At 47.7% G+C, this 24,027-nt stretch overlaps 1 protein-coding gene across 1 annotated transcript; it reads left to right on the top strand.

The window, feature by feature from the left end:
* The first annotated feature begins 2,232 nt into the window (after positions 1-2,232).
* On the top strand, positions 2,233-14,901 carry CLDN16 (claudin 16). Its single transcript, XM_077929599.1, has 5 exons — positions 2,233-2,438; positions 6,385-6,487; positions 7,068-7,232; positions 12,034-12,225; positions 13,616-14,901. Exons 1-5 carry the CDS (start codon positions 2,325-2,327, stop codon positions 13,732-13,734), a joined length of 693 nt encoding a protein of 230 aa, XP_077785725.1. The 5' UTR covers positions 2,233-2,324; the 3' UTR covers positions 13,735-14,901.
* Positions 14,902-24,027: the final 9,126 nt, after the last annotated feature.

Below are 24,027 nucleotides of genomic sequence, written 5' to 3'. Positions count from 1 at the left end.
TCCCACGGAATGAGCTAATCACAGGTGCAAGGTCAGCCAAGCCACTTGCTATGGTAATGGCCCAGTGCCACAACTATATCTGTGATTAAAACTTGTCAGCTCAGTAATGTCTGTCAGTTTGTCTGCCTGTTGGTTAGCCGGTTGGTGTTACTTGTTCGGTATTATGACTTGAATTGCTGAACTTATTTAGAGAAACAGAGATATTTTATACTTGTATGTATCTGTACATATTCATTCTGAAGGAAATCAGCCCTGAGCGCTCACTGGAAGGACAGATCCTGAAGCTGAAACTCCAAGACTTTGGCCACCTCATGAGAAGAGAAGACTCCCTGGAGAAGACCCTGATGTTGGGAAAGATGGAGGGCACAAGGAGAAGGGGATGACAGAGGACGATATGGTGGGACAGTGTTCCCGAAGCTACCAGCATGAGTTTGACCAAACTGTGGGAGGCAGTGGAAGACAGGAGTGCCTGGCGTGCTCTGGTCCAGGGGGTCACGAAGAGTTGGACACGACTAAACAACAACAACAACAACAACAACAACAATCTGTACATATCTATCTGCAAAAGCCTACCTATCTGTTTTTCTGAGCCTTGTCTTCTTTCCCTGCTTCTGTGTGGTGACTGGTAAAGGGACTCCTGACTGTTAGGTCGCAGACAACTCTGGGGTTGCGGCGCTCATCTCACTTTACTGGCCGAGGGAGCCGGCGTACAGCTCCCAGGTCATGTGGCCAGCATGACTAAGCCGCTTCTGGCAAACCAGAGCAGCACATGGAAACGCCATTTACCTTCCCGCCGGAGCAGTACCTATTTATCTACTTGCACTTTGACATGCTTTTGAACTGCTAGGTTGGCAGGAGCAGGGATGGAGCAACAGAAGCTCACCCCGTCGTGGGGATTCGAACCGCCAACCTTCTGATTGGCAAGCCCTAGGCTCTGTGGTTTAGACCACAGAGCCACCTGCACCCCATGGTGACTGGTACTGGGAGCAATTTCCACTATGTGAGGATCTCATCTGAGATTTCCAGCACAATGACTATGCTCTGACCACGCGGTCGGAGGCAACGATGCTTCTGAATACCCGTTGCTGTGAGAGTATTGCTCTTGTGCCCGAATCCTGCTTGCGGGTTTCCCACTGGGGCATCTGGTTGGCCACTGTAAGAACAGGATGCCGGACTAGACGGGCCAGTGGTCTGATCCAGGAGGCTCCTCTTTCGTTCTGCCCTTGGACTAGGCTAGGACCACCTTCTGCTCTGCATTTCTCTGGTCTAGATGATCCTTCAGGTCCCTTCCAACTTTGCAATTCTATAATTCTTTCTCAAACCATCAAAATCTTCCACACGGGTTTGTGGACCTGGCACTGGTGTTGGTCTGTGCAGTGCAGGACTCTAACTGAATCCAGGTGATTGGTTGCTGCGTCTTGGTTGCTTGTTGTTATTGTTGTTTAGTCGTTTAGTCGTGTCCGCCTCTTCGTGACCCCCTGGACCAGAGCACGCCAGGCACTCCTGTCTTCCACTGCCTCCCGCAGTTTGATCAGACTCATGTTTGTAGCTTCAAGAACACTGTCCCACCATCTCGTCCTCTGTTGTCCCCTTCTCCTTGTGCCCTCCATCTTTCCCAACATCAGAGTCTTTTCCAGGGAGTCTTCTCTTCTCATGAGGTGGCCAAAGTCTTGGAGCCTCAGCTTCAGGATCTGTCCTTCCAGTGAGCACTCAGGGCTGATTTCCTTCAGAATGGAGAGGTTGGATCTTCTTGCAGTCCATGGGACTCTCAAGAGTCTCCTCCAACACCATAATTCAAAAGCACCCATTCTTCGGCAATCAGCCTTCTTTATGGTCTAGCTCTCACTTCCATACATCACTACTGGGAAAACCATAGCTTATACTATACGGACCTTTGTTGGCAAGGTGATGTCTCTGCTTTTTAAGATGCAGGTTTGTCATTGCTTTTCTCCCAAGAAGCAGGCATCTTTTAATTTCATGGCTGCTGTCACCATCTGCAGTGAACATGGAGCCCAAGAAGGTAAAATCTCTCACTGCCTCCATTTCTTCCCCTTCTATTTGCCAGGAGGTGATGGGCCCAGTGGCCATGATCTTAGTTTTTTTGATGTTGAGCTTCAAACCATATTTTGCGCTCTCCTCTTTCACCCTCATTAAAGCACCCCTTGGTTGCTTAGCACCAGGCAAAAGGCCCGCCTCCCTCTGCTCCAGCCTGCTCAAGCTATGGGACCAGTTGATCACCTGTTGATCATTTGCGAAAGGAAGCGGAGACTTTGCTGGAGATCAGCACAGACCCACAGCAAGACCTGGCATAGATTTTGGAGGAAATGAAGCACCTTCTCCAATACACGGGCTGCTTCTTGGCCTTCTTCTCGGCCGGCTTCCTGATTGCTGCAACTTGGACAGACTGTTGGATGGTGAACACGGACGACTCCTTGGAGGTAAGGGAAAAAGAGAGGGAGAGGGAGACTCCAGCAGCCGCAAGGCTGGCTCAGATCCATCAGGTGCAGCTTTCCAGAGTGAGGAGGAGCGGCGGTGAGTGTGGGAGCTGAATGTATGGGTCTGGTTTCTGCAAGGACTTTGGGCTGCGTCTTCCTTAGAATGAGAAAGAGAGAGTTGGCAGGAAGGTGGGAGAATCATAGCATTGTAGAATTGGAAGTGGCCATGAGGGTCACCTAGTTCAACTCCCTGCAGTGCTGGAATCTTTTACCCAATGTAGGACTCGAATCCAAGACTCTGGAGAACAAGAGTCTTGTGCTCTGCCGACTGAGCTATCCCCAGAATTTGAAAACATGAGAGGGTGAAGTCAGTATGGAATGCTTTAGGTTTTTGACCAGCAATGCTGTTTTCCTGTGATCTCCCTGCTAAGGTAGTTTCTTAACCAGGTTGTGAGAACTTTGCCATCCCTTTAAAAGTTGTTAAGCTCTGTATATAGGCAGAACACCCCATCGATCAGCTCAGAAGAGAGTCTGGCTGGTGGGAGTCTTCAAGGTCATCCCATGAGTTTAGCAACCGAGCAGAGATTTGAACCCCGGTCTCCCAGGTCCTAGTCTTGACATGCTAACCACTCCCACTTTCAATCTATTAAAATAGCACCCCTAATTCATCAGTGTGCTTTGCAAGAAGGGACGGGGCTATAGCCCAGTGGGCAGGGAGCCCAATTCACATGCAGAAGATCCCGTTTTCAATCCCTGGCAAACAATTCCAGGCAGGGCTGAGAAAAACAGACCGGTGGTGTGATTTGGGATAAGGCAAGTCCCTAATAAACTCCCTAATAAACATAATAATCAACACCATCAACATCAACAACTTCCTAATAAACATTAGCAAAAAAACCCCAACAAGTTTGAGCAGATGGGAAAAGGCAAGGAAATGCATGAAGCAGTGGGAAATTCATAGAGGAGGTTGCCTTATTTTATTACGTATTATGATGGTCATGCCATGCCCTTTTAAAATGTACTGGGGAGGTTATTGGGTTGCTTTCATTTTCTTTTTATGTATTTTGTATTTTTATGTTGTAATTTTATCCTGTGAACTGCCCTGGGACCTGCATGTTTATAGGGCGGTATACAAAAAGCATCTTAAAAAGCAGAGACATCACCTTGCCAACAAAGGTCCGTATAGTAAAAGCTATGGTTTTCCCAGTAGTGATGTATGGAAGTGAGAGCTGGACCATAAAGAAGGCTGATCGCCGAAGAATGGATGCTTTTGAATTATGGTGCTGGAGGAGACTCTTGAGAGTCCCATGGACTGCAAGAAGATCAAACGCATCCATTCTTAAGGAAATCAGCCCTGAGTGCTCACTGGAAGGACAGATCGTGAAGCTGAGGCTCCAATACTTTGGCCACCTCATGAGAAGAGAAGACTCCCTGGAAAAGACCCTGATGTTGGGAAAGATGGAGGGCACAAGGACAAGGGGACGACAGAGGATGAGATGGTTGGACAGTGTTCTCGAAGCTACAAACATGAGTCTGACCAAACTGCGGGAGGCAGTGGAAGACAGGAGTGCCTGGTGTGCTCTGGTCCAGGGGGTCATGAAGAGTCGGACACGACTAAACGACTAAACAACAACAACATACAAATTTAATAAACAAACAAACAATAATAGAAATATTTTGTGTTTTTGGCTTACATTTTATGTTGTGAGGTCATACAAATTTAACAACAGCAACAAATTCCTGCACTGGAGGGTTGGGCCAGATGACCTTTGGGGGTCCCTTCCAAGTCTACACTTCTATGATTCCAGCTTATCCTACGCTGACTGGCAGCAGCTGTCCAGGGTGTCTGGAAGGGAGCCTCTCCCAGTCCCACCGGACTGAACCCGGGACCTTCTGCATGCAGGGCAGCTGCTCTGCCACCCGACTACTGAAAGACTGCTGGGTCGCTTAGTGGGTGCCCTCTGGGCAATGCCACCCGTGACTGCCAAGGGAACCCAGAAATGGCAAGTTTCACAAGCTGCTTCTCTCTAGACTTAGGGGAAACCCAACACAGTGAACAGCAAAGGGTTTGGTGTTTTTTTAACCTTGCCTCCGCGGTTCAAAGGCACCTCCAGTTGGACCGCGTCCCCTCCTCTCCTCCTCGGTGTTTCATTAATGCGCCCTCGGGGTTAAGCGCATTCAGGCTTTGCACGTCCCGGCGCTGCGTCTGAATACCAACGCGCTGGGCGAAGGACCGGCAGCATTAATACCTGACAGAATGAGTTGATCTCGCCACCTAAGCGGGTCATTGCATCCCTAAATATGGGGACGGGGGGGGGGGAGGGTAATGAGCCGTATTCCCTGGGAAGGAGCCGGCGTCGGATCAGGGCGGCCAGACGCTGGCTCAGCAAGCAGTGCCGAGGAAGGGCTTTGCGCGAAGGAAAGAAGGAAGGAGATACAAAGAGGGAGGAAGAGAAGGAGAAAGGGGGAGAGAAAGAGAGAAAGGAAAGCAGGGAAGAGAAAAGGAGAGAGAGAAGAAGGAAGGAAGGAAGGAAGGAAGGAAGGAAGGAAGGAAGGAAGGAAGGAAGGAAGGAAGGAAGGAAGGAAGGAAGAGGGGCTCCAGACCAGGCTATCCGCCCAGATCACTTTTCTTTCTTCCCACCCCCAAATTTGCATGTTTCCAAGATTGTTTCCAAACTGGTTTTAGGTGATTCTTTTCCATGAATCAGTAGCCCTGAGATTGTTTTCCCAGCTGAAATGCGTGCAGCCTCCATCCTGGGAGTGGGGATGGGGGCTTTAGAGGGGAAAGGTAACAATGTTTTGGGAGTTTTAGAAATAAAATGTGAGCGAGGGGGAAGGTATGACAGAGGTGTGTAAAATTATGCAAGGCAAAGGGGGAAAGAGAGGTTGTTGTTTGGTCGCTTAGTCGTGTCGGACTCTTCATGACCCCCTGGACCAGAGCACGCCAGGCCCTCCTGTCTTCCACTGCCTCCCACAGTTTGGTCAAACTCATGCTGGTAGCTTCAAGAACACTGTCCAACCATCTCGTCCTCTGTCGTCCCCTTCTCCTTGTGCCCTCCATCTTTCCCAGCATCAGGGTCTTTTCCAGGGAGTCTTCTCTTCTCATGAGGTGGCCAAAGTCTTGGAGCCTCAGCTTCAGAATCTGTCCTTCCAGTGAGCACTCAGGGCTGATTTCCTTCAGAATGGAGAGGTTTGATCTTCTTGCAGTCCATGGGACACTTAAGAGTCTCCTCCAGCACCAGAATTCAAAAGCATCAATTCTTCGGCGATCAGCCTTCTTGATGGTCCAGCTCTCACTTCCATACTCGGATTTAAATAGAAACGCAATCCATCTCTGGCAGCTTCAAGGCTGTCACTTCTGTTGCTGCTGCTTCCTCTTTGGACCAGACCGGAAGATCGGCAGCTGCTGCCTATTGAGTCAGGCCATAGGTCCACCCAGATCTGTAGTGTCTACCCAGGCTGGCAGAGGCTCTCCGGGATGTGAGGCACGGAGCTTCCTCCAGCCCTACCTGAAGATGTACCTGGGACCTTCTGCTCACCTCATTTAAAGTCAGCTGTTCTGTTTTTAATTTCCACATTTTAATATATTTGGGGTTTTGTATTGCTTTAATTCTGTTACAGTTTAATTGCTTTACAACTTATTGTTTTTCACAGGCTTTCAGCCTTCTGAATTTTCCCTTGTGCGGTTTTTAATTTGTGTCAGCTGCCTTGAGTCCCACTGTGGGGAAATGGCAGGATATTATCCCAAACTACAGCCCTTCCTCCTCCACAGAAGGAACCATCCTCTGTTGACTGAGGCACACAGAATAATAGAATGGTCAAGAGTTGGAAGGGTTCCCCAAAGTTCATGTAGCCCAACCCGCTCGCATGGCCACTCTAACTGAAACTGTAGGCTCCTTGGGGCAGGTCCTCATAGTAATAAGGATGATGGTCACTTTCTCCCATGTAGTTGAGCGCTACCTGCCGCGGCCTTTGGTGGGAATGCGTCACCAATGCCTTTGACGGGATAACAACCTGCGATGAATATGACTCCATCTTGGCTGAGCACCCAGGTACGTCTGCTGCGAGTTGTTGTTGTTGTTGTTGTTGTTGTTGTTGTTGTTGTTGTTGTTATTGTTATTATTATTATTGGATCAATTCTGAAGGAAAGAGGTCTTAGAGAAAGCATTTACTGCACCATAAGCTGAAAAACTTGGTTTTTGTTTGTTTTATTGTTTATTTGGTTTTATTTGGTTTTCACTTTAATAATATCTAAATCACGTATAATTCATCATATAAACAGCTGTATAAACACAAAACACATTTAGTTGAGTTGCATGCTGTTCACTTCTCTGGAATCGTTATGCTGATGTCATAATGATCTGAAACTATATTTATTTATTTATTGCATTTAAATATCACATTCTCCCTCTCTAAGGATCTCCCTCTCCCACCCTCCTCCTTTAGTCCCTCCAACAACCCTGTGAGGTAGGTCAGTCTGGAGGCAGCGACTGAGCTCAAGGTCACCCAGTGAGCTGTATGGCCAGGGAGGGATTCGAACCCTGGTCTCCCAGGCCCTACTCTGAAACGCTAACCACTGCACCACACCAGAGTCCCCTCCCTTCTGCCTCCAGGCTCTTTCTTGTTTTGCAGTGAAACTGGTCCTGACCCGAGCGATGCTCATCACGGCTGACATCCTGGCTGGCTTCGGGTTCACCTTCCTCCTCCTGGGCCTGGACTGTGTGAAATTCCTTACGGACGAACCTGGAATCAAAACCCAAATCTGCTTCATAGCTGGACTGGCTCTGCTAACAGGAGGTAGTTGGCCGCATAAAGCTGGGACCTGGGTCCGGTGGGGCTGGGAGATAGAAGGCATTTAAAGTTAAAATGTTAAAGTGATAATAATGCTAAATTATTATCAATTTACAGTGGGGCGGAAGGTCCACAGGCTATGAAGGACTTGCTCACAAATTTATTGACAGCTGCACAAATTATTATAGCCAGGAAGTGGAAGGGGCAAGCAGAATATAAAATGGAAGAATGGTATAAAGAGGTGTGGAATATAGCTATTAGCAATAAAGTAACATGTGCCATTAAGGTAAGACAGGGAATATGCAGGAGAAATGATTTTGAGGAATTACGGAGGGTGTTTGCAGAATTTGTGCTGTTAAAGGGGAAAAGGTTAAATACCATAGCAAGAGGTGTTGAAATTTGGAGAAGTTGGATAGGTACAGTGGAATGGTCTCGGGGGTGGGGTGCACATTTTTATTCTTATTTATTTATGATTATTACATTGTCAAAATAAAAAAGGGATAAACTATGGGAAAGAAAAAGAAGAAGAAATAGGTTAAAGTTCACCTCAACTTTCTAAGCAGGGAGTTCCAAAGTGTAGGTGTTGCCACACTAAACAACTGAGCTTCCACAAGTTTGGAATGGGGATTATGTGACACCTGCAACCTTGGCCATAGCCAATGGGGGGCAGATCTACAAAAATTAGTGAAAAGCACTTAAAATACTCAATTAACTGAGGTTCTGCCCCCACAAAGTCTGCCCTCCGTAATGTCCTACTTTGGGGGGGTATTTTTACCTGTGATTTCCCCCCAAAACTTTGGCTGCCCCTCCCTAACAAAAATCCTGGCTACACCCAGGCTTGCAATAGTGTCAATTCTGCTAATTGAAATGTTCAGTCTGGTCTCAGGTTCAGTGGTACCTCGGTTTAAGAACAGTCCTGTTTACGAACTATTCGGTATAAGAACCCCGCAAAACCGGAAGTAGTGTTCCAGTTTGAGAACTTTAAAAAGTAAAGGGTAAAGGGACCCCTGACCATCAGGTCCAGTCATGGCCGACTCTGGGGTTGTGGCGTTCATCTCGCTTTATTGGCCGAGGGAGCCGGCGTACAGCTTCCGGGTCATGTGGCCAGCATGACTAAGCCACTTCTGGCAAACGAGAGCAGTGCACGGAAACGCCGTTTACCTTCCCGCCAGAATGGTACCTATTTATCTACTTGCACTTTGACATGCTTTCAAACTGCTAGGTTGGCAGGAGCAGGGACCGAGCAATGGGAGCTCACCCCATTGCGGGGATTCGAACCACCAACCTTCTGATCAGCAAGTCCTAGGTTCTGTTGTTTAACCCACAGCGCCACCCACGTCCCTTGCAAACTTTGCCTCGGTCTAAAAACGGAATCCAAACGGTTGAAGGGCACCGGCAGCAGGAGGACTCATTAGGGAAAGCGCTTCTCAGTTTAAGAACGGCTTTGGTTTAAGAACGGACTTCCGGGATGGATTAAGTTCGTAAACTGAGGTACCACGGTTGTTGTATTGCCCCATGCCACCCCAATCTCCAAAGAGTGAGAGGCACTCACCCAGGGATCCGTTTCCTTGGAATGAAGGTCAGTAGAGACAGTGGTTTCTTCAGCTTAGGTTTTATTTACAGACATTGAGCACATCTACACAACGACATTAGCACCCCAACAGATCTCGCTGCTCTGTTGGTCACAGCTTTTGATCCAGCACAGAGCAAGCAGGTCTCTGTATCTCCAGCTTCCAACCTGCTTTCAGCTCGGCTCAGATACACCACACCTCTGGGTATTGTCTTCCTACTGAGCAGCTAATAATAATAACAACAATAATAATAATTTATTATTTATACCCCGCCCATCTGGCTGGGTTTCCCCAGCCACTCTGGGCGGCTTCCAACAGAACACTAAAATACAATAACCTGTTAAACATTAAAAGCTCCCCTAAACAGGGCTGCCTTCAGATGTCTTCTAAAAGTTTGGAAGTTATTTTTCTCTTTGACATCTGGTGGGAGGGTTTCCGCAGGGTGGGTGCCACTACCGAGAAGGCCCTCTGCCTGGCTCCCTGTAACTTGGCTTCTCACTAGGAGGGCACCGCCAGAAGGCCCTTGGAGCTGGACCTCAGTGTCTGGGCAGAACGATGGGGGTGGAGACGCTCCTTCAGGTCTACTGGACTGAGGCCATTTAGGGCTTTCAAGGTCAGCACCAGTACTTTGAATTGTGCTTGGAAATGTACAAAGCTAAGAGAAGAGGTTGGAGGAAAGCCGATACCCCTTAGCTTGGAAGCCCCCCCGACTTAGTTGCAGCTCTTGCAACCTGGCTCTGTCTTTTGGCGTTCTGGTGAGGACACTTAAATGGCCAGCTAAAAAGAAACTTGTCTGACCAGTTCAGTAACAGAATCCTCCATTAGATTCTAAGCCTCACTGGGTAGAGCAGGCATAGGCAAACTCGGCCCTCCAGATGTTTTGGGACTACAGTTCCCATCATCCCTGACCACTGGTCCTGTTAGCTAGGGATGATGGGAACTGTAGTCCCAAAACATCTGGAGGGCTGAGTTTGCCTATGCATGGGGTAGAGGAACCAACCCCATTGCACCAGTGTCGGATTTATGTATAAGCTAAACAAGCTCTAGCTTAGGGTCCCACTCTCTTAGGGGTCCCAAAAAGTTTAATGGGGAAAAAACCTGGATGTACATTTCCAAAATATAAGATAAAAAACTAATAAAATAAAACCTACATCCAGCAACAGTGTTTTGTGTTGTGTAGGCTCCTTTGATGTAAGTCTTGGGCCCCGCCTGCACCCTAAAATATCACTGGTTTGCTCCTTTCTATATATAGGGTGCCTACATTCTGCATGGACTGGTTGCACAGCAACATGTGCCAATGGTTCGAGATACCAATGAGGTCCATCTATTACCATATAGCATATATTCAACACAAAAAGCAGCGACAGTTTGTTGTGGACAAAGCTGGACATATAAAGGGCCCCATTACCTTCAGGAGCTCAGGGCCTCATCAAACCTAAATCCAGCCCTGATCCAGACTGACCCCTGCAAACACACACGAGTTCTTTAGTCCCATGGACAGAGAGAAGGATTTTCTTTGAGCCAGGCCACAGGAGTCAGCAATGGGACCTCATTTCAGCACTGTGGATCAGACCTTGAAAAGTGACGCACTGACTCATAACCATGTGCAGAGTGCAACTTGAACAATTGCATCCAGCCTCCATATTTCTGGGCCAAACATCCTCCAGGTCTGGCGTAATGTGGGGCAATGGTCAGAGTGATGCCCAGACATGCCTGGGGGGGCCTGCACCCTTCAGTGCTGAAAACCTCCCCCAAGAAAACCGCAGCGCCCACACCGGTCATTGCGCCTCCCCGTTCTGGAGTGTGGGATGTTTGCAGGCTGCGGTTCTGCTGCCATTCCAAATTCAGAGCATGCAGTGGTGAATGAAACCCCCCAGGGGTACGAATTAAGCAGAGGATTTTACCTTTCATAGAGCTGCAGGGATTAAACGGAAGCCCTCCTGGGTCGGAGGTTGCGGGTGCAGCCGTGCCAAAGAATTCAAATTCCACACGAGGCAAAACTGCAATCTGTGACCTGGATAAATTACGCAAACGAACCACCTTTGCAGAAACTTTCCTGTCTTTTTTTTGGGGGGGGGGGGTCAGCATCCTGCCCATCATACTGTTCTATAGAATTTCACCTGGCATTTCCTAGATGCTTTTCCTAATCTCTTCAAAACCACATAATCTAGAAACTTGTCCTTTCCTCCTCCCTCCCTCTCTCTCTCTCTCTCTCTCTCTCTCTCTCTCTCTCTCTCTCTCTCGGTGCTGAATGACTTCTGCACTCACTGCCATGTATTCTGGGGTCCTGTTGCTCCTGTCATTTAGTTTAATGCATTTTAAGAGACCGTGTAACCAGAGTGGCTGGGGCAGCCCAGTCAGATGGGTGCAGTACAAAAAAATATATTATTACTATTATTACAGGGGTGGGGGGAATTTCCTGCCCATGCAAATAAAACCATGCTTTGCAGATATCCACACTGCAGGGTGGCTGGGTATTGTGGATGACAAATTCAAGGTTACATTAGCCCTGCCAATTCTGTACCAGCTGAAGTTTCTGACCCGTCTTCAGAGGCAGCCCCACGTATAACGCATTGCAGTAATCTAACCTTCAGGTTACCAGAGTGTAGAGAACAGTAGTTAGGCTCTCCCTGTCCAGATAGGGGCGTAGCTGGGCCACCAGCCAAAGCTGGTGGAAGTCACTCTGGGCCACTGAGGCCACCTGAGCCTTGAGCGACAGCAAAGGATCCAGGAGGACCCCCAAGCTATGAACCTGTTCCTTCAGAGGAAACGTAACCCCATCAAGAGCAGGCGATCTCCCACCCATCCGATCTAGGGAACCACATAGTAAGGGAAGTGCAAGTTGATTGCAGCATCGTCATTGGGATAAATAATTTCTTTCTCACACGGAGAGGCAGAGATTGGAGAATTTTGTGGGGCTGGTTGTTGCTAATGGTATAAACACAATCCTGTCAAAGACACAATTTCCTTTTGCTCAAAACGTGGGGAAGGGTGTCTATTTGACCTGTAGACAAGGCATTTCTGAAGTTAATAATAATAAACAAGCACAACAGATGCTCTTCAGTCTCCTCCTCCTCCTTCTTGTTCTTCTTCCTGCTTGCTTTTTCACAAATCTGCAGGCAGGCACCTCTCATTTTCAGTGTCCAAGACCCCAGAGGAGGGTCACCTGTGGATCAGCGGAGGATAATATCCCAAACCGGGCAGTTAACATCTGGTGCTTGCTCTGTTTCTTGCAGGTGTCCCTGGGCTCATTGGATCCGTCTGGTACGCCATCGGCGTCTACGTGGAGCGCTCGACTCTGGTTTTGCATAACGTCTTTGTGGGCATCCAGTACAAATTTGGGTGGTCCTGTTGGCTGGGGCTGAGCGGGTCTCTGGGCTGCTTCTTATCTGGCTCCTTGCTAACCTGCTGCATGTATCTCTTCAGAGGTAAGAGCTGGGGGTGGAGGAGTCTGACATGCAAAACGTTCTAGGCCCTCCCAAATCACACCTCTGTGCCTTCAAGTCACTGTTCCCTAAAATGTGCCCATAAAATGCTCGCCTTGTCTGAAATCCTGGAGAGCTGTTGTCATTGTGGACCAAGTCACTGTTGTCATTGTGTCCAAGTCATTGTGGACAAGACTGAGCTAGATGTTCGGGCTCAGAATAAGGCTGCTTCTCCTGTTCCTGAGTTTAGTGAATAGATCATCTACTGTATCTCTCCCCACCACCTGGCCCAGCTTCCAGTTCCCCCCTAAGAGGCCTGGATATTCTGAATTCCAGCAAGCAGCTAGAATCAAAAGGATGAAGACTGGTGCAGCGATGCATTGCTGGGTGTTGTCCAGATGGCCTTTGGGGGTCCTGTCCAACCCTACAATTCTATGACCTCAGAAGATGGTGGCTTCTCCTTCATTGGAGGTTTTTAAGCAGAGGTTGGATAACCATCCAGCAGTAGAACCATCAAATTGCAGAGCTGGAAGGGACCCCAAGGAACTTCTATTCCAACCCTCACAATGCAGCTAAAGCATCCCTGACAGGAGGCCATTCAACCTCTGCTTAAAAACCTCCAAGGAAGGAGAGCCCATCACTTTCTGAGGGAGCCCGTTCCACTGTCAAACGGCTCTTAGCATCAGAAAATTATTCTTGATGTTTAGTTGGGCTCTCCTTTCTTGTAACTTGAATCCATTGGTTCGAGTCCTGCCCACTTGTCACTTTTTTCCAGGGTGATGAGGAACCATTAGTGAGCACTCATTGTTGTTGTTGTTTGTGTGTGTGTGTGTGTGTGTGTGTGTATTTCCGTTTTACAATTTACAATACTCATTCTACATCCTTAAGATATCAAGGTTCTTCCCTTCTTCTCTTTCCATGGTTCATTTTACATACCTTAAATCCTTGCATATTTTACAAAAATCAGTATTCCATTATTGCATCCATCAAAACTAATTTAAACGGTTGAATTTATCTTAATGCTGTCAGTGTTTTCAGCTGCACACAACTATTTCCCATGTAGTCAAGAAACGTTTCCCGGTCTTCTTTAAAATTTGTGAGCACTCTTTGGGTTTGGTCAGTCAACCAGCTACAAATCCATCTAGCAGTAACTGCCCAACCACATTTTACCAGCTTCTCTGCAAGAATGTCATGGGACACATTGTCAAAAAACCTTCCTGAAATCAAGATAAACAGTCGGGGATCCTTCAGCTGTGATTTCTGTATAGCAGGGGGCTGGATTGGATGGCCTTTGGGGTTCCCTTCCATATGTGCAATTCTGCGGTGATTCCAGCCCCCCCCCCTTCTAACCAGCAGCATTTTTGTGTGTTTCTCTCCCTTTCTGGGGCTACAGATGTTGGTGCAAGCAGTTCGTTGCGGAAGACTTATTCCCCTCCTGGGATGAGCAGCCTGTGCCGTCCAGCCTCCCAGACCACTACTGCCAAAATGTACGCCATGGACACCAGAGTGTGAGGAAGAGGAGATCCTGAGAGGACTTGGCTCACCTCCTTTGTGACTTATGGGGCTGCCCCACATGCCCGAAAGGGTCTCCAGAGGCTGTGATTCTGTCCCAAGGACTTTGGCTGTTTCCACCAACCATGTTCAGGACAGTCTCTCATCCCTAACAAATGTCTGTTAGTTTGTTTTGAGAATCGTGCCCATGGTGAATGCAGCGGGTCCTGGTAAAACCCATAATTTAACTCCAGTGGTCAAGTGGCAGGGGGTTGGACTAGATGACCCGCTGCCCCCTTCCGATGATTCCATAGCCCAAGAAATGTGGCTGTTTGATGCAGCCTTGGAGGTGTGCCTCATCAGCTGACTTCAGGGCTCCCCTTCCGCAGCACACCCTCTCCTGCTTGTGGGGGTCTGAATGTGCATGGCACTGTTTGGCCGGATGCCATCCCCAGGGCCAGATTTAGATGGAGAGCGGCCCTCGGCTACTCCACTTGTGAGGCCCCTCCCAATCCCCCACCCTCACGACTAGAAGAAAATGGGAGAGTGTTATGGACAAAACTGTGTGAAGCCAAGGGTGATGACGAGTATTTAAAATTCTGCAATTCACACTATCTCCTCTAAAGGACATCAGAAAACGTCATCAAAATTTATTTAAGTTTCAATGTACAGAAAGCTCAGTGCGGACAACCTCTCTTGAGACATCGTGGCCCTTAATTCGTTTTTAATTCTTTTGAGTCTTGGAAAACTCCTCTCTCCTGAGCAGTTAGTGACCATAAAGCTAAGAAATAGCCGCTAGGTTGCTTCCACGTTGGGAAAGGCCATCTGATTTTTTTCCTTGTATATAATTTGATCAAGTTCTGTACAAGACAGAGAGTGCTCTGCTGTAAGCCTATGGCTTTGTCTCACGTACAGGTTGCAAAGTGCAAAAGTTCTTCAGCCAATTAGCCTATACATAAATCTGGCACTGGCCATCCCAAAGGTGCAGGGAAGTCCAAAGCACATATGAGTGTCTGTTCTGGAAAACAGGACAACAGCAGCCCAACACACAGAATTGGTGGCATGTAATGAGGGACGTTTTGGGAGCAATTCTTAGGAATCAATGCTGCTTTTGGGGTTGCCCGAGTCCCTGCTTGCCTGCTATTTCCCCTGCCTGTATATGTGTAAATAAACAGATATAACAAACCACTACAAGTCTCCAGCATACTTTGTCCCCCTCCTTCTCCTAATTCTTTGAAACAGACCCCCCACAACTGCAGTCCCCAATCATTTGGGGACCCCCACCCACCTCTTGGTTCCATAAACACACCCCGATGCCATCTAAAAAACATTATTCAGAACAGTGGTCTGCATGACCTCTCCTTTCTGGCCACGGAGCGGTGTGGGGTCGGAGACACACCGAAAGGCTGTTTCCTTTTTATTTGCAAAACAGAGAGTTACTTCCAACAGGACGATTTCAGACCCTCCAAGTGTCCCTATTTTCCAGGGACATCCCTGATTTAGAAAAGTTGTCCCAGTTTCTGATCCCAGAATGTCCCACTTTTCCTTAAGGTAAAGGTAAAGGGACCCCTGACCATTAGGTCCAGTCGTGGCCGACTGGGATTGCGGTGCTCATCTCACTTTATTGGCCGAGGGAGCTGGCGTACAGCTTCTGGGTCATGTGGCCAGCATGACGAAGCCACTTTTGGCCAACCACAGCAGTGCACAGAAACACTGTTTACCTTCCCACCGGAGCCGTACCTATTTATCTACTTGCACTTGGACGTGCTTTCGAACTGCTAGGTTGGCAGGAGCAGGGACCGAGCAGCGGGAGCTCACTCCATCGTGGGGATTCGAACTGCCGACCTTCTGATCGGCAAGTCCTAGGCTCTGTGGTTTAACCCACAGCGCCACCCGCATCCCTTCTGCTTTTCCTTAGGACATCCCTATTTTCATCAGAGAAATGTTGGAGGGTATGGAGCTATCCGACCCCTGAGCTGTCTGAAGGCAATCCTGTATAGGGAATGGGTGTTTTTTTTAAGGTTTAAGGTTTTATTATGTTTTTATATAAGTTGGAAACTGCCCAGAGTGGCAGGGGCAACCCATTCAGATGTGCGGGGTATAAACAGTAAAGTAATCATTATGGAATGGGACGTCCCTGTTTCTCATTGGAGAAATGTTGGAGGGTATGTGATTTCCTTGCACAGGGCCACCAGGAAACAGCCTGGCCCAACTAGCTGCTGTGGACGCCTGAAAGGGAGTCTCTCTAGCCAGTTTTCAGCACCCTCACCTGGCCAAGGAAGTTAAAGCATCCCAGGAGCAAAGCCAAGAGTGGATGAGCTTCGCCATCTCTCTCCTTTCCAGATTTTCCCAGTCCACAGTGGAGGCCCTTACAATTCTCCCTACCTCCCTGATGCTCCACTAGCCCCATCACTTCAACGCCTTTTTCTGTCATTTCTGCTGGAAATACAAAGCTGGCACTGCCCAGGATGAGGCCCGCTTGATCTCTCACCTGCCAGCCGCTGTCAGTTCCCTCCTTTCATCTGAAAGCAAAACCAAATCGGCTTCTTGCACGGGAATAAAATACCAGCACTTCCCACGCAGAGAAAGTGTCTGAAGCTCTGACTCCTCGTCTCTGCCCATAGAAAATTCATCTGACGCTACAGAAATGCAGCATGAAAATCAGAGAACGGAAATCCTCAAAAGCCATTTTGGCAAAAACGCATTAGTTCGTCCAACTGATTAAATGCCGCTGGCAGAAAGAAGGGGCAGGATTCCAGCTGCCCCCAACCTGTCGTGATGCGGCATGCATCAAATTTATTATTAGAAGATGGTAGCGGACTATCTAGTCCAGTCCATGGGTAGGCAAACTAAGGCCCAGGGGCTGGATCCGGCCCAATTGCCTTCTAAAACTGGCCCACAGACGGTCCAGGAATCAGCGTGTTTTTAAATGAGTAGAATGTGTCCTTTTATTTAAACTGCATCTCTGGGTTATTTGTGGGGCACAGGAATTCATATATTTTTTTCAAAATATAGTCCAGCCCCCCCCCCCAAGGTCTGAGGGACAGTGGACCGGCCCACAGCTGAAAAAGGTTGCTGACCCCTGATCTAGTCAAAGCATGTAAAGTAAATTTAAATGCAACCTGCTTTCCTCGCATGTACACCCTACAAGGTTGTGGCTGTCTGTTATAGATCCTTGACAAAGTCTTAGTTTTGGGATCTAACATTTCTGTTTCCAATTTTGATTTTTCCACCTGGAATCCATTTTTTTTATCCGAATTGTATGCCTCCATTATTTGATAATAATGAAGCCAATCTCGCACTTTGTTTTTTAGTTTTTCATAACTCTGCAATTTCAGTTTGTCTCCCACTTGTTCCAAAATTTCCCAATATTTCGGCCATTTGGCCTCCATATTGAGTTTTTTCTGAGCCTTCGCTTCCATCGGTGACAACCACCTTGGGGTTTTATTTTCGAGCAAATCCTTATATCTTGTCCAAACATTAAACAGTGCTTTCCTGACAATATGGTTTTTAAATGCTTTATGTGCTTTGACCTTATCATACCACAGATATGCATGCCATCCAAATACATTATTAAAACCTTCCAGATCCAAAATGTCTGTGTTTTCAAGGAGTAGCCATTCTTTCAACCAGCAGAAAGCTGCTGATTCATAATAAAGTTTAAGGTCTGGCAGGGCAAATCCACCTCTTTCCTTTGCATCTGTTAATATTTTAAATTTTATTCTGGGCTTCTTGCCCTGCCAGACAAATCTAGAGATATCTCTCTGCCACTTCTTGAAACAATCCATTTTGTCCAAAATTTGCAATGTTTGAAACAAAAATAACATTCTTGGCAATACATTCATCTTTATCGCAGCAATACGGCCTAGCAGTGAAAGCTTCAAATTTGACCAAATTTCTAAATCTTTTTTCACTTCCGACCAACATTTTTTATAATTGTCTTTAAATAAGTTCCCATTTTTAGCTGTCATGTTAATCCCCAGGTATTTCACTTTCTTAACCACTGTTAAACCACTGTTAAACCACTGGTGGGACCTCCTTAATATACAGAGCTGTTATTTGTTAAAGCAATTTGTTGTTGTTGTTTATTTGTTTAGTCGTGTCCGACTCTTCGTGACCCCCTGGACCAGAGCATGCCAGGCACTCCTGTCTTCCACTGCCTCCTGCAGTTTAGTCAAACTCATGCTGGCCGCTTCGAGAACACTGTCCCACCATCTCGTCCTCCGTCGTCCCCTTCTCCTTCTGCCCTCCATCTTTCCCAACATCAGGGTCTTTTCCAGGGAGTCTTCTCTTCTCAGGAGGTGGCCAAAGTCTTGGAGCCTCAGCTTCAGGATCTGTCCTTCCAGTGAGCACTCAGGGCTGATTCCCTTAAGAATGGAGAGGTTGGCTTTGGGGGCATAGCCTACCCGATTTAAATGCAGGCGTGACTGGGGATCTCCCTCCTTCCCCACCTACCAGCTGTTCCTGTTTCCCACCCTCCCTGCCCCTTAAGGTTTCCATTCCTTGACCTTGCTATGGACCTTGGTTAGTAGCCATTGAGAGGCCTGGTAGGAATTTTTACACTTGGCAAATTGGCACCAGCCACTTGGTTTTTGCCTAGGTAAAGGTAAAGGTACCCCTGCCCGTACGGGCCAGTCTTGACAGACTCTAGGGTTGTGCGCCCATCTCACTTAAGAGGCCGGGGGCCAGCGCTGTCCGGAGACACTTTCCGGGTCATGTGGCCAGTGTGACAAAGCTGCATCTGGCGAGCCAGCACAGCACACGGAACGCCGTTTACCTTCCCGCCAGTAAGCGGTCCCTATTTATCTACTTGCACCCGGGGGTGCTTTCGAACTGCTAGGTTGGCAGGCGCTGGGACCGAACAACGGGAGCGAACCCCGCCGCGGGGATTCGAACCGCCGACCTTTCGATCGGCAAGCCCTAGGAGCTGAGGCTTTTACCCACAGCACCACCCGCGTTTTTGCCTACCTGTTAGCAAATCATCACAACTTTCTGGGTATTGGCGGTTAGGCATTGGTATTGTTTTGTAGATGGAAGAGGGGAGGAAGCGCCATCACCTGCCCCACATATTGAAGGGTAGTCCGATAAAGGATCCCGGGGGGCGTGGCACTGTCCGAAGCCAAAGGAGGTGAGGGCCTAAGCCACACCCCCTATTGCTGACCCCGGGGGAGTTCCTAGTTGATGTGCATCAGCAGGACTCCCCCTACTGGTGGTTAACCCTTCCCGGACTTCAAGAGGATGGGCTGAAGTCGGATATAGTCAGTTAGGACCAATGCCTAAGCCAATATCACTTATCACCTGTAACCAATAATGTTGTGGCCTTATTTAGCCCATTAACCTTAATAATTGTGTCATTATTTCCACTGGGGGGGGGGGGGCGGGAACTTGCCACGCAAGAGCATCTAAGGCAGGAATGAGGGATGTTTTCTCCCTCCCAGTTAAGAACTGCATTTCTTCCTAGGTAGTAAGAATATAGAAAGAGCCTGCTAGATCAGACCAGCCAGTGATAGCCCTCCCTTCCTCCATGAATTTGTCTTCATCCTCCTTTCAAAGCCATCCAAGTTGGTGAGCATCCTTGCCTCCTGCGACAGGCGGTTCCACAGTTCAACTATCTGCTGTGCCAACGTTAGCCATGGTGAACTAAGCCACGGCTTAGCACAACGTGTGAACCAGGCGTCTGAGAATGAAAGAACTTCAGGAGAGCCTGCTGGATCGGGCCCATGGCTCACCTGGCCCAGCATCCTGTTCTCACGGTGCCCAAAAGGGATACCCAAAAGGGAGACCTGCAAGTAGGACCTGAGTGCGAAATCCCTCTCCCTTCCGGGGGTTTCCAGCAACCAGGATTCAGAAGTATTGCTGCCTCTTGAAGGAGAGCTTAGACATTGGGGAGGGGGGCTTGAATGCTGGTGGTGATGAGCAGGGCTAGGACACCCCCTTTCTCTTTCTGCCACCCATTTTCTCCTTCTCTCCTTCTGCCACCCCCTTTCTCTCTCTCGTTCTCCTTCACCCCCATTCCTTCCCTGTGTGATGGCCTGGGACTCAGGCTTGGACTCAGAACCAGAGGAGTCTCAGTCTGCACCGGATCCTCAGGCATCATCTGAACCAAGTACTGCTCCTCACCTGTAACCAATAAAGTTGTGGCCTTATTTAGCCCATTAACCTTAATAATTGTGTCATGTGTCTTTATTTCCACTGGCGGGGGGGACTCGCCACGCAATTGCTGCCTCCATCAAATGATGCCTCAGTGTGTGCTCTGCTTCAACTCACAACAACCCTGTAGGGGAGGTCAGCTGAGGACTCAGGCTTGGCTCAAGGTCTCCCAGCAAGCACCTTCGCTCCAGCGGGAATTGCACGAGAGTCTGTAGCCACTGTGCGTTGCGATTTCCTTTGTCATTTCGACTCAAATTAAGCCTTATTCATGCTTTCCTCACCCAAGTCGAATCTTTGCATGGTGAGATTGATGTCCTTCGGGGCATCACTCTGGCAATAGGCTGCCTCATATCCAAGGCAACGGTTGAAAAAGAAGTTACACGGTTTTTCTATTCAGCTTTGCAAGGTGAGTACCGGCCTTCATCTGCGATATTCAATCAGGGATGGAGCCTTTTGAAATTGGTAATGCTAAAGAGAGAGAGGAGGAGACGAATCTGGCTCATCTCCCATCACAGCTCATAACTTAGGAAATCATGTCTCAAAGAGGGTCATTAGGGATGAGTGATTGTCGGGTTTCAGAAGAGACCTTCCTCCCTCCTCCCCTTCCGCAACGCCACTGCACATTTTTCCAACTGTGTGCTGGACAGTTCCAAAAAGAGAAAGTCGCAGAGCTCTCTGCAGATTCCATGGTCTTGCAGAGCCCAGTTTTTGAACTGGGAAGGGCGGGGTATAAATAAAAAAATATTATTATTATTATTATTATTATTATTATTATTATTATTATTGGCACAATCCATGTGTACAGGGATGGTATTGCACTAATGTTTACTCGGAGGAGAGAGGTAGAAATTCTGCAAATCCTGTTACAGTGGTCCCTTAGTTCTCAAATTTAATCCATTCCAGAAGTCTGTTCCAAAACCAAATTGTTCCAAAACCAAGGTGTGCTTTCCCATAGAAAGCAATGCAAAATGGATTAATCCGTTCCAGACTTTTAAAAACAATCCCTAAAACAGCAATTGAACATGAATTTAACTATCTAACGAGACCACTAATCCATAAAATGAAAGCAATAATAATAATAATAATAATAATAATAATAATAATAATAATAATAATTTGTTTATTTATTTATTACTTATACCCCGCCCATGTGGCCGGGCCTCCCCAGCCACCCTTTCCAATGCAAAGAGGAGATGGAAAACTTTGTCTCCCTCTCTCATAACACTAGACCTCATCAACCATCTACGGTATTAATCCAACCACAGTCCCTGAAATGAAACTTTACTCAACCCACTTTCACTGGATTTGTAGATTCTAACTACACACGATGTTAAAGACTGCCAATCATCTCTATGTATGTTTTTTTTTTTTAAGTAAGCAAGGGGGGGATTTCTTCGGAGGTCTCCAGTGTTTTGACCCAATGGGGGTTAACCCTCCCCTCCCCAGACACAATCTCTTCAAATAGCCCCTGATTGCCGGCTTGCAATCAAAGGGAAAGGACTGTGCCCAGTTACAAAGCACCGCCTGGGTCTCTGCATTGCTCAGAAAACAGGGAGCACAACCTTGTGGGTGACCTTGTCCTAAAAGTGAGTGCAGCCAGCCTGTGAGAGCCCCAGCTTCTTGGCTCAGGCTGTGGAGGAAGCCAACCGATGCGACCGGAATCCACCAGAGCCATTTCCAAAATTAAGCACCTTCCATTATGCAACCTGGCCCCAAACCAGCAGCGTTCACCTGCTCCAGGCGTCAGGAATGCTGGCTTTGCACATCTTGATGGCTTGGCAGTCCTCTAGAGGTGCAGCTACAGGCCAGGGAGAGATGCCTTTGGTTCGTCCCAACAGGTCTGCCCGCTCTGTAGATTGGCTCTGCCTCCCAAATCTTTTCTCCAAAGCCAGGAATAATTCACAAGGTGAGGGTGTCAGAAGCTCAACGGGGGTGTCAGGGGGTTCAAGGAGGATGTGTGGACTTCAGGGACTTTGGCGCTTGGCAAGCTCAGGCTGTTTTGAATGCCACAGCCTGCCACCTTGGCAGGACAAGAGCTTTCGGCTCCCTGCAAAGAGGCTTTCAGCTTCTGGCTTGAAGGTTTTAAGCTACAGCATCTTAAAAAGCAGAGACATCTCCTTGCCAACAAAGGTCTGTATAGTTAAAGCTCTGATTTTCCCAGTAGTGATGTATGGAAGTGAGAGCTGGACCATAAAGAAAGCTATACCCCCCCCCCCAAAATCTGGCTGGGTTTCCCTAGTCACTCTGGGCGGCTCCCAACAGAATATTAAAAACACGATAAAACAAAAGGTGTTGCTTCCCTGAACGCCTTATGCAAACAAATCGGGATAAATGTTCAAGAAAGAGGTCATCTGGAAGTAGAGAGGGGGAGGAATTTGTAAAACCAATGGACCCAAATGGTCACCCAGTCCAACCCCCTGCTGTAAAGATATCACAGCTGAATTAAATTCTGTTCACAATTAAGCTATGGTTTTCCCAGTAGTGATGTATGGAAGTGAGAGCTGGACCATCAAGAAGGCTGATTGTCAAAGAATGGATGCTTTTGAATTCTGGTGCTGGAGGAGACTCTTGAGAGTCCCATGGACTGCAAGAAGATCAAACCTCTCCATTCTGAAGGAAATCAGCCCTGAGTGCTCACTGGAAGGACAGATCCTGAAGCTGAGGCTCCAAGACTTTGGCCACCTCATGAGAAGAGAAGACTCCCTGGAACAGACCCTGATGCTGGGAAAGATGGAGGGCACAAGGAGAAGGGGACGACAGAGGACGAGATGGTGGGACAGTGTTCTTGAAACTACCAGCATGAGTTTGACCAAACTGCGGGAGGCAGTGGAAGACAGGAGTGCCTGGCGTGCTCTGGTCCAGGGGGTCACGAAGAGGCGGACACCACTAAACAACTAAACAACAACAACAACCTGAATGTTCAGCTTTTGGGGGGGGGTGTGGAATGCCTTGCCAAGAAAGCAGAGAGCTGGCTCTGCCTATCACCAGAATTTTCCCACCAAATTCTCCCCTAGAACAGGGCTGGGGAGGGTTGAGAATCAAACGGAACTTGAACCTCCATCACAGCGCAATGTGGGCATAATTTTTGTTCCTAAGCCAGACAGGTTATAGCGAGTAATTGGAAAAATGCAGAAGAGCTAGGGGTGAACCAATGGAGGAAAAAACTGAATAATATTATAATTTTAGAATACCTAACTGTGAAGATGCATAGAATGAAAGGGTTTAAGGCCAATGAGAAAGAGGAGGATTGGTTTGAGAAGATATTGAATTATTTGAACAATTTGGGGCAATTAAAAGTTAAAGGAGTGTTAAGGTATACAGAAGTGTCCATATGGTTGATTTGAATATGTTATTATTGAATATTATTGATTTGAATATATTATTATTGAATATGTATATTATTGAATATTGTATACCCAATGTATCAGCCGCCTGGGGGGTTTCCGTGTTTGTGTTTTGGTGGTTGGTAAAAAATAAAATATATTAAAAAAAACCCAGCTAGCAGATCCCTGCATTCTGATCCAGCAATGTTTTGAGTGGGATATGGACTCCTTACTTAATGCACAATGTTAGAATTCCTGTTCCGTGATTGCAGTCATGGGATTGTTGTCTATCACATGATGGTGTATGTTTTGACTCCACAGAGTGGGAAGTGACGGAGACAGGATGTTTGTGTTCCTGTGTTCCATGAAGTGGGACTATTGTCCTTTGTTCTTTTTCTCTTTGCTGTCTGATGCTAGAGAGAGAGGGAGCCACGTTGCAGTGCTCCGTGTGTGTTTAGATGTAAATAAAGTAGATTAGCCAAAATGCTGAGTTGCTGAGGTCTGTCACGCATGATGCGAAGACTCTGCGGATCCCTAAGTGTGCCTGTTGGCATCAGTGGTTTGATGTTCGGGCAGAAGAAAGCTTTTGAAGCTCCCGAACAAAAGACCAGGAGGGAGAGAACATGCCAGTTGGGCATGTGTCTTTGCCAGGGTCCTACTTGAGTGTAGGATGAACTCCTGACAGGTAGGGCCTGCAGCAAAGGCAATGCTCAATTTGAGTCATAGAATCCTCAAATTGTAGACTTGGAAGGAACCCTGAGGATGCAGGAATACGCAGCTGTCCCATCCGGGGATCGAACCTGTGACGTTGGCACTATCAGCTATCCAACCCTTCATTCAG

Source organism: Podarcis muralis, chromosome 6 (assembly GCF_964188315.1).
Source record: "Podarcis muralis chromosome 6, rPodMur119.hap1.1, whole genome shotgun sequence".
In the NCBI taxonomy this organism is placed as follows: domain Eukaryota; kingdom Metazoa; phylum Chordata; class Lepidosauria; order Squamata; family Lacertidae; genus Podarcis; species Podarcis muralis.
Note: the sequence above shows the minus strand (reverse complement) of the source record. Positions and strands in the feature narration are given on the sequence as shown.

Bases quoted from the DNA above. Each gene is read 5' to 3' on its own strand.
- CLDN16 (XM_077929599.1), top strand. From the start codon at position 2,325: ATGAAGCACCTTCTCCAATACACGGGCTGCTTCTTGGCCTTCTTCTCG. The intron at 7,233-12,033 runs GTAGTTGGCCGC...TGTTTCTTGCAG, and splicing joins ACTGGCTCTGCTAACAGGAG to GTGTCCCTGGGCTCATTGGA. The intron at 12,226-13,615 runs GTAAGAGCTGGG...CTGGGGCTACAG, and splicing joins CTGCATGTATCTCTTCAGAG to ATGTTGGTGCAAGCAGTTCG.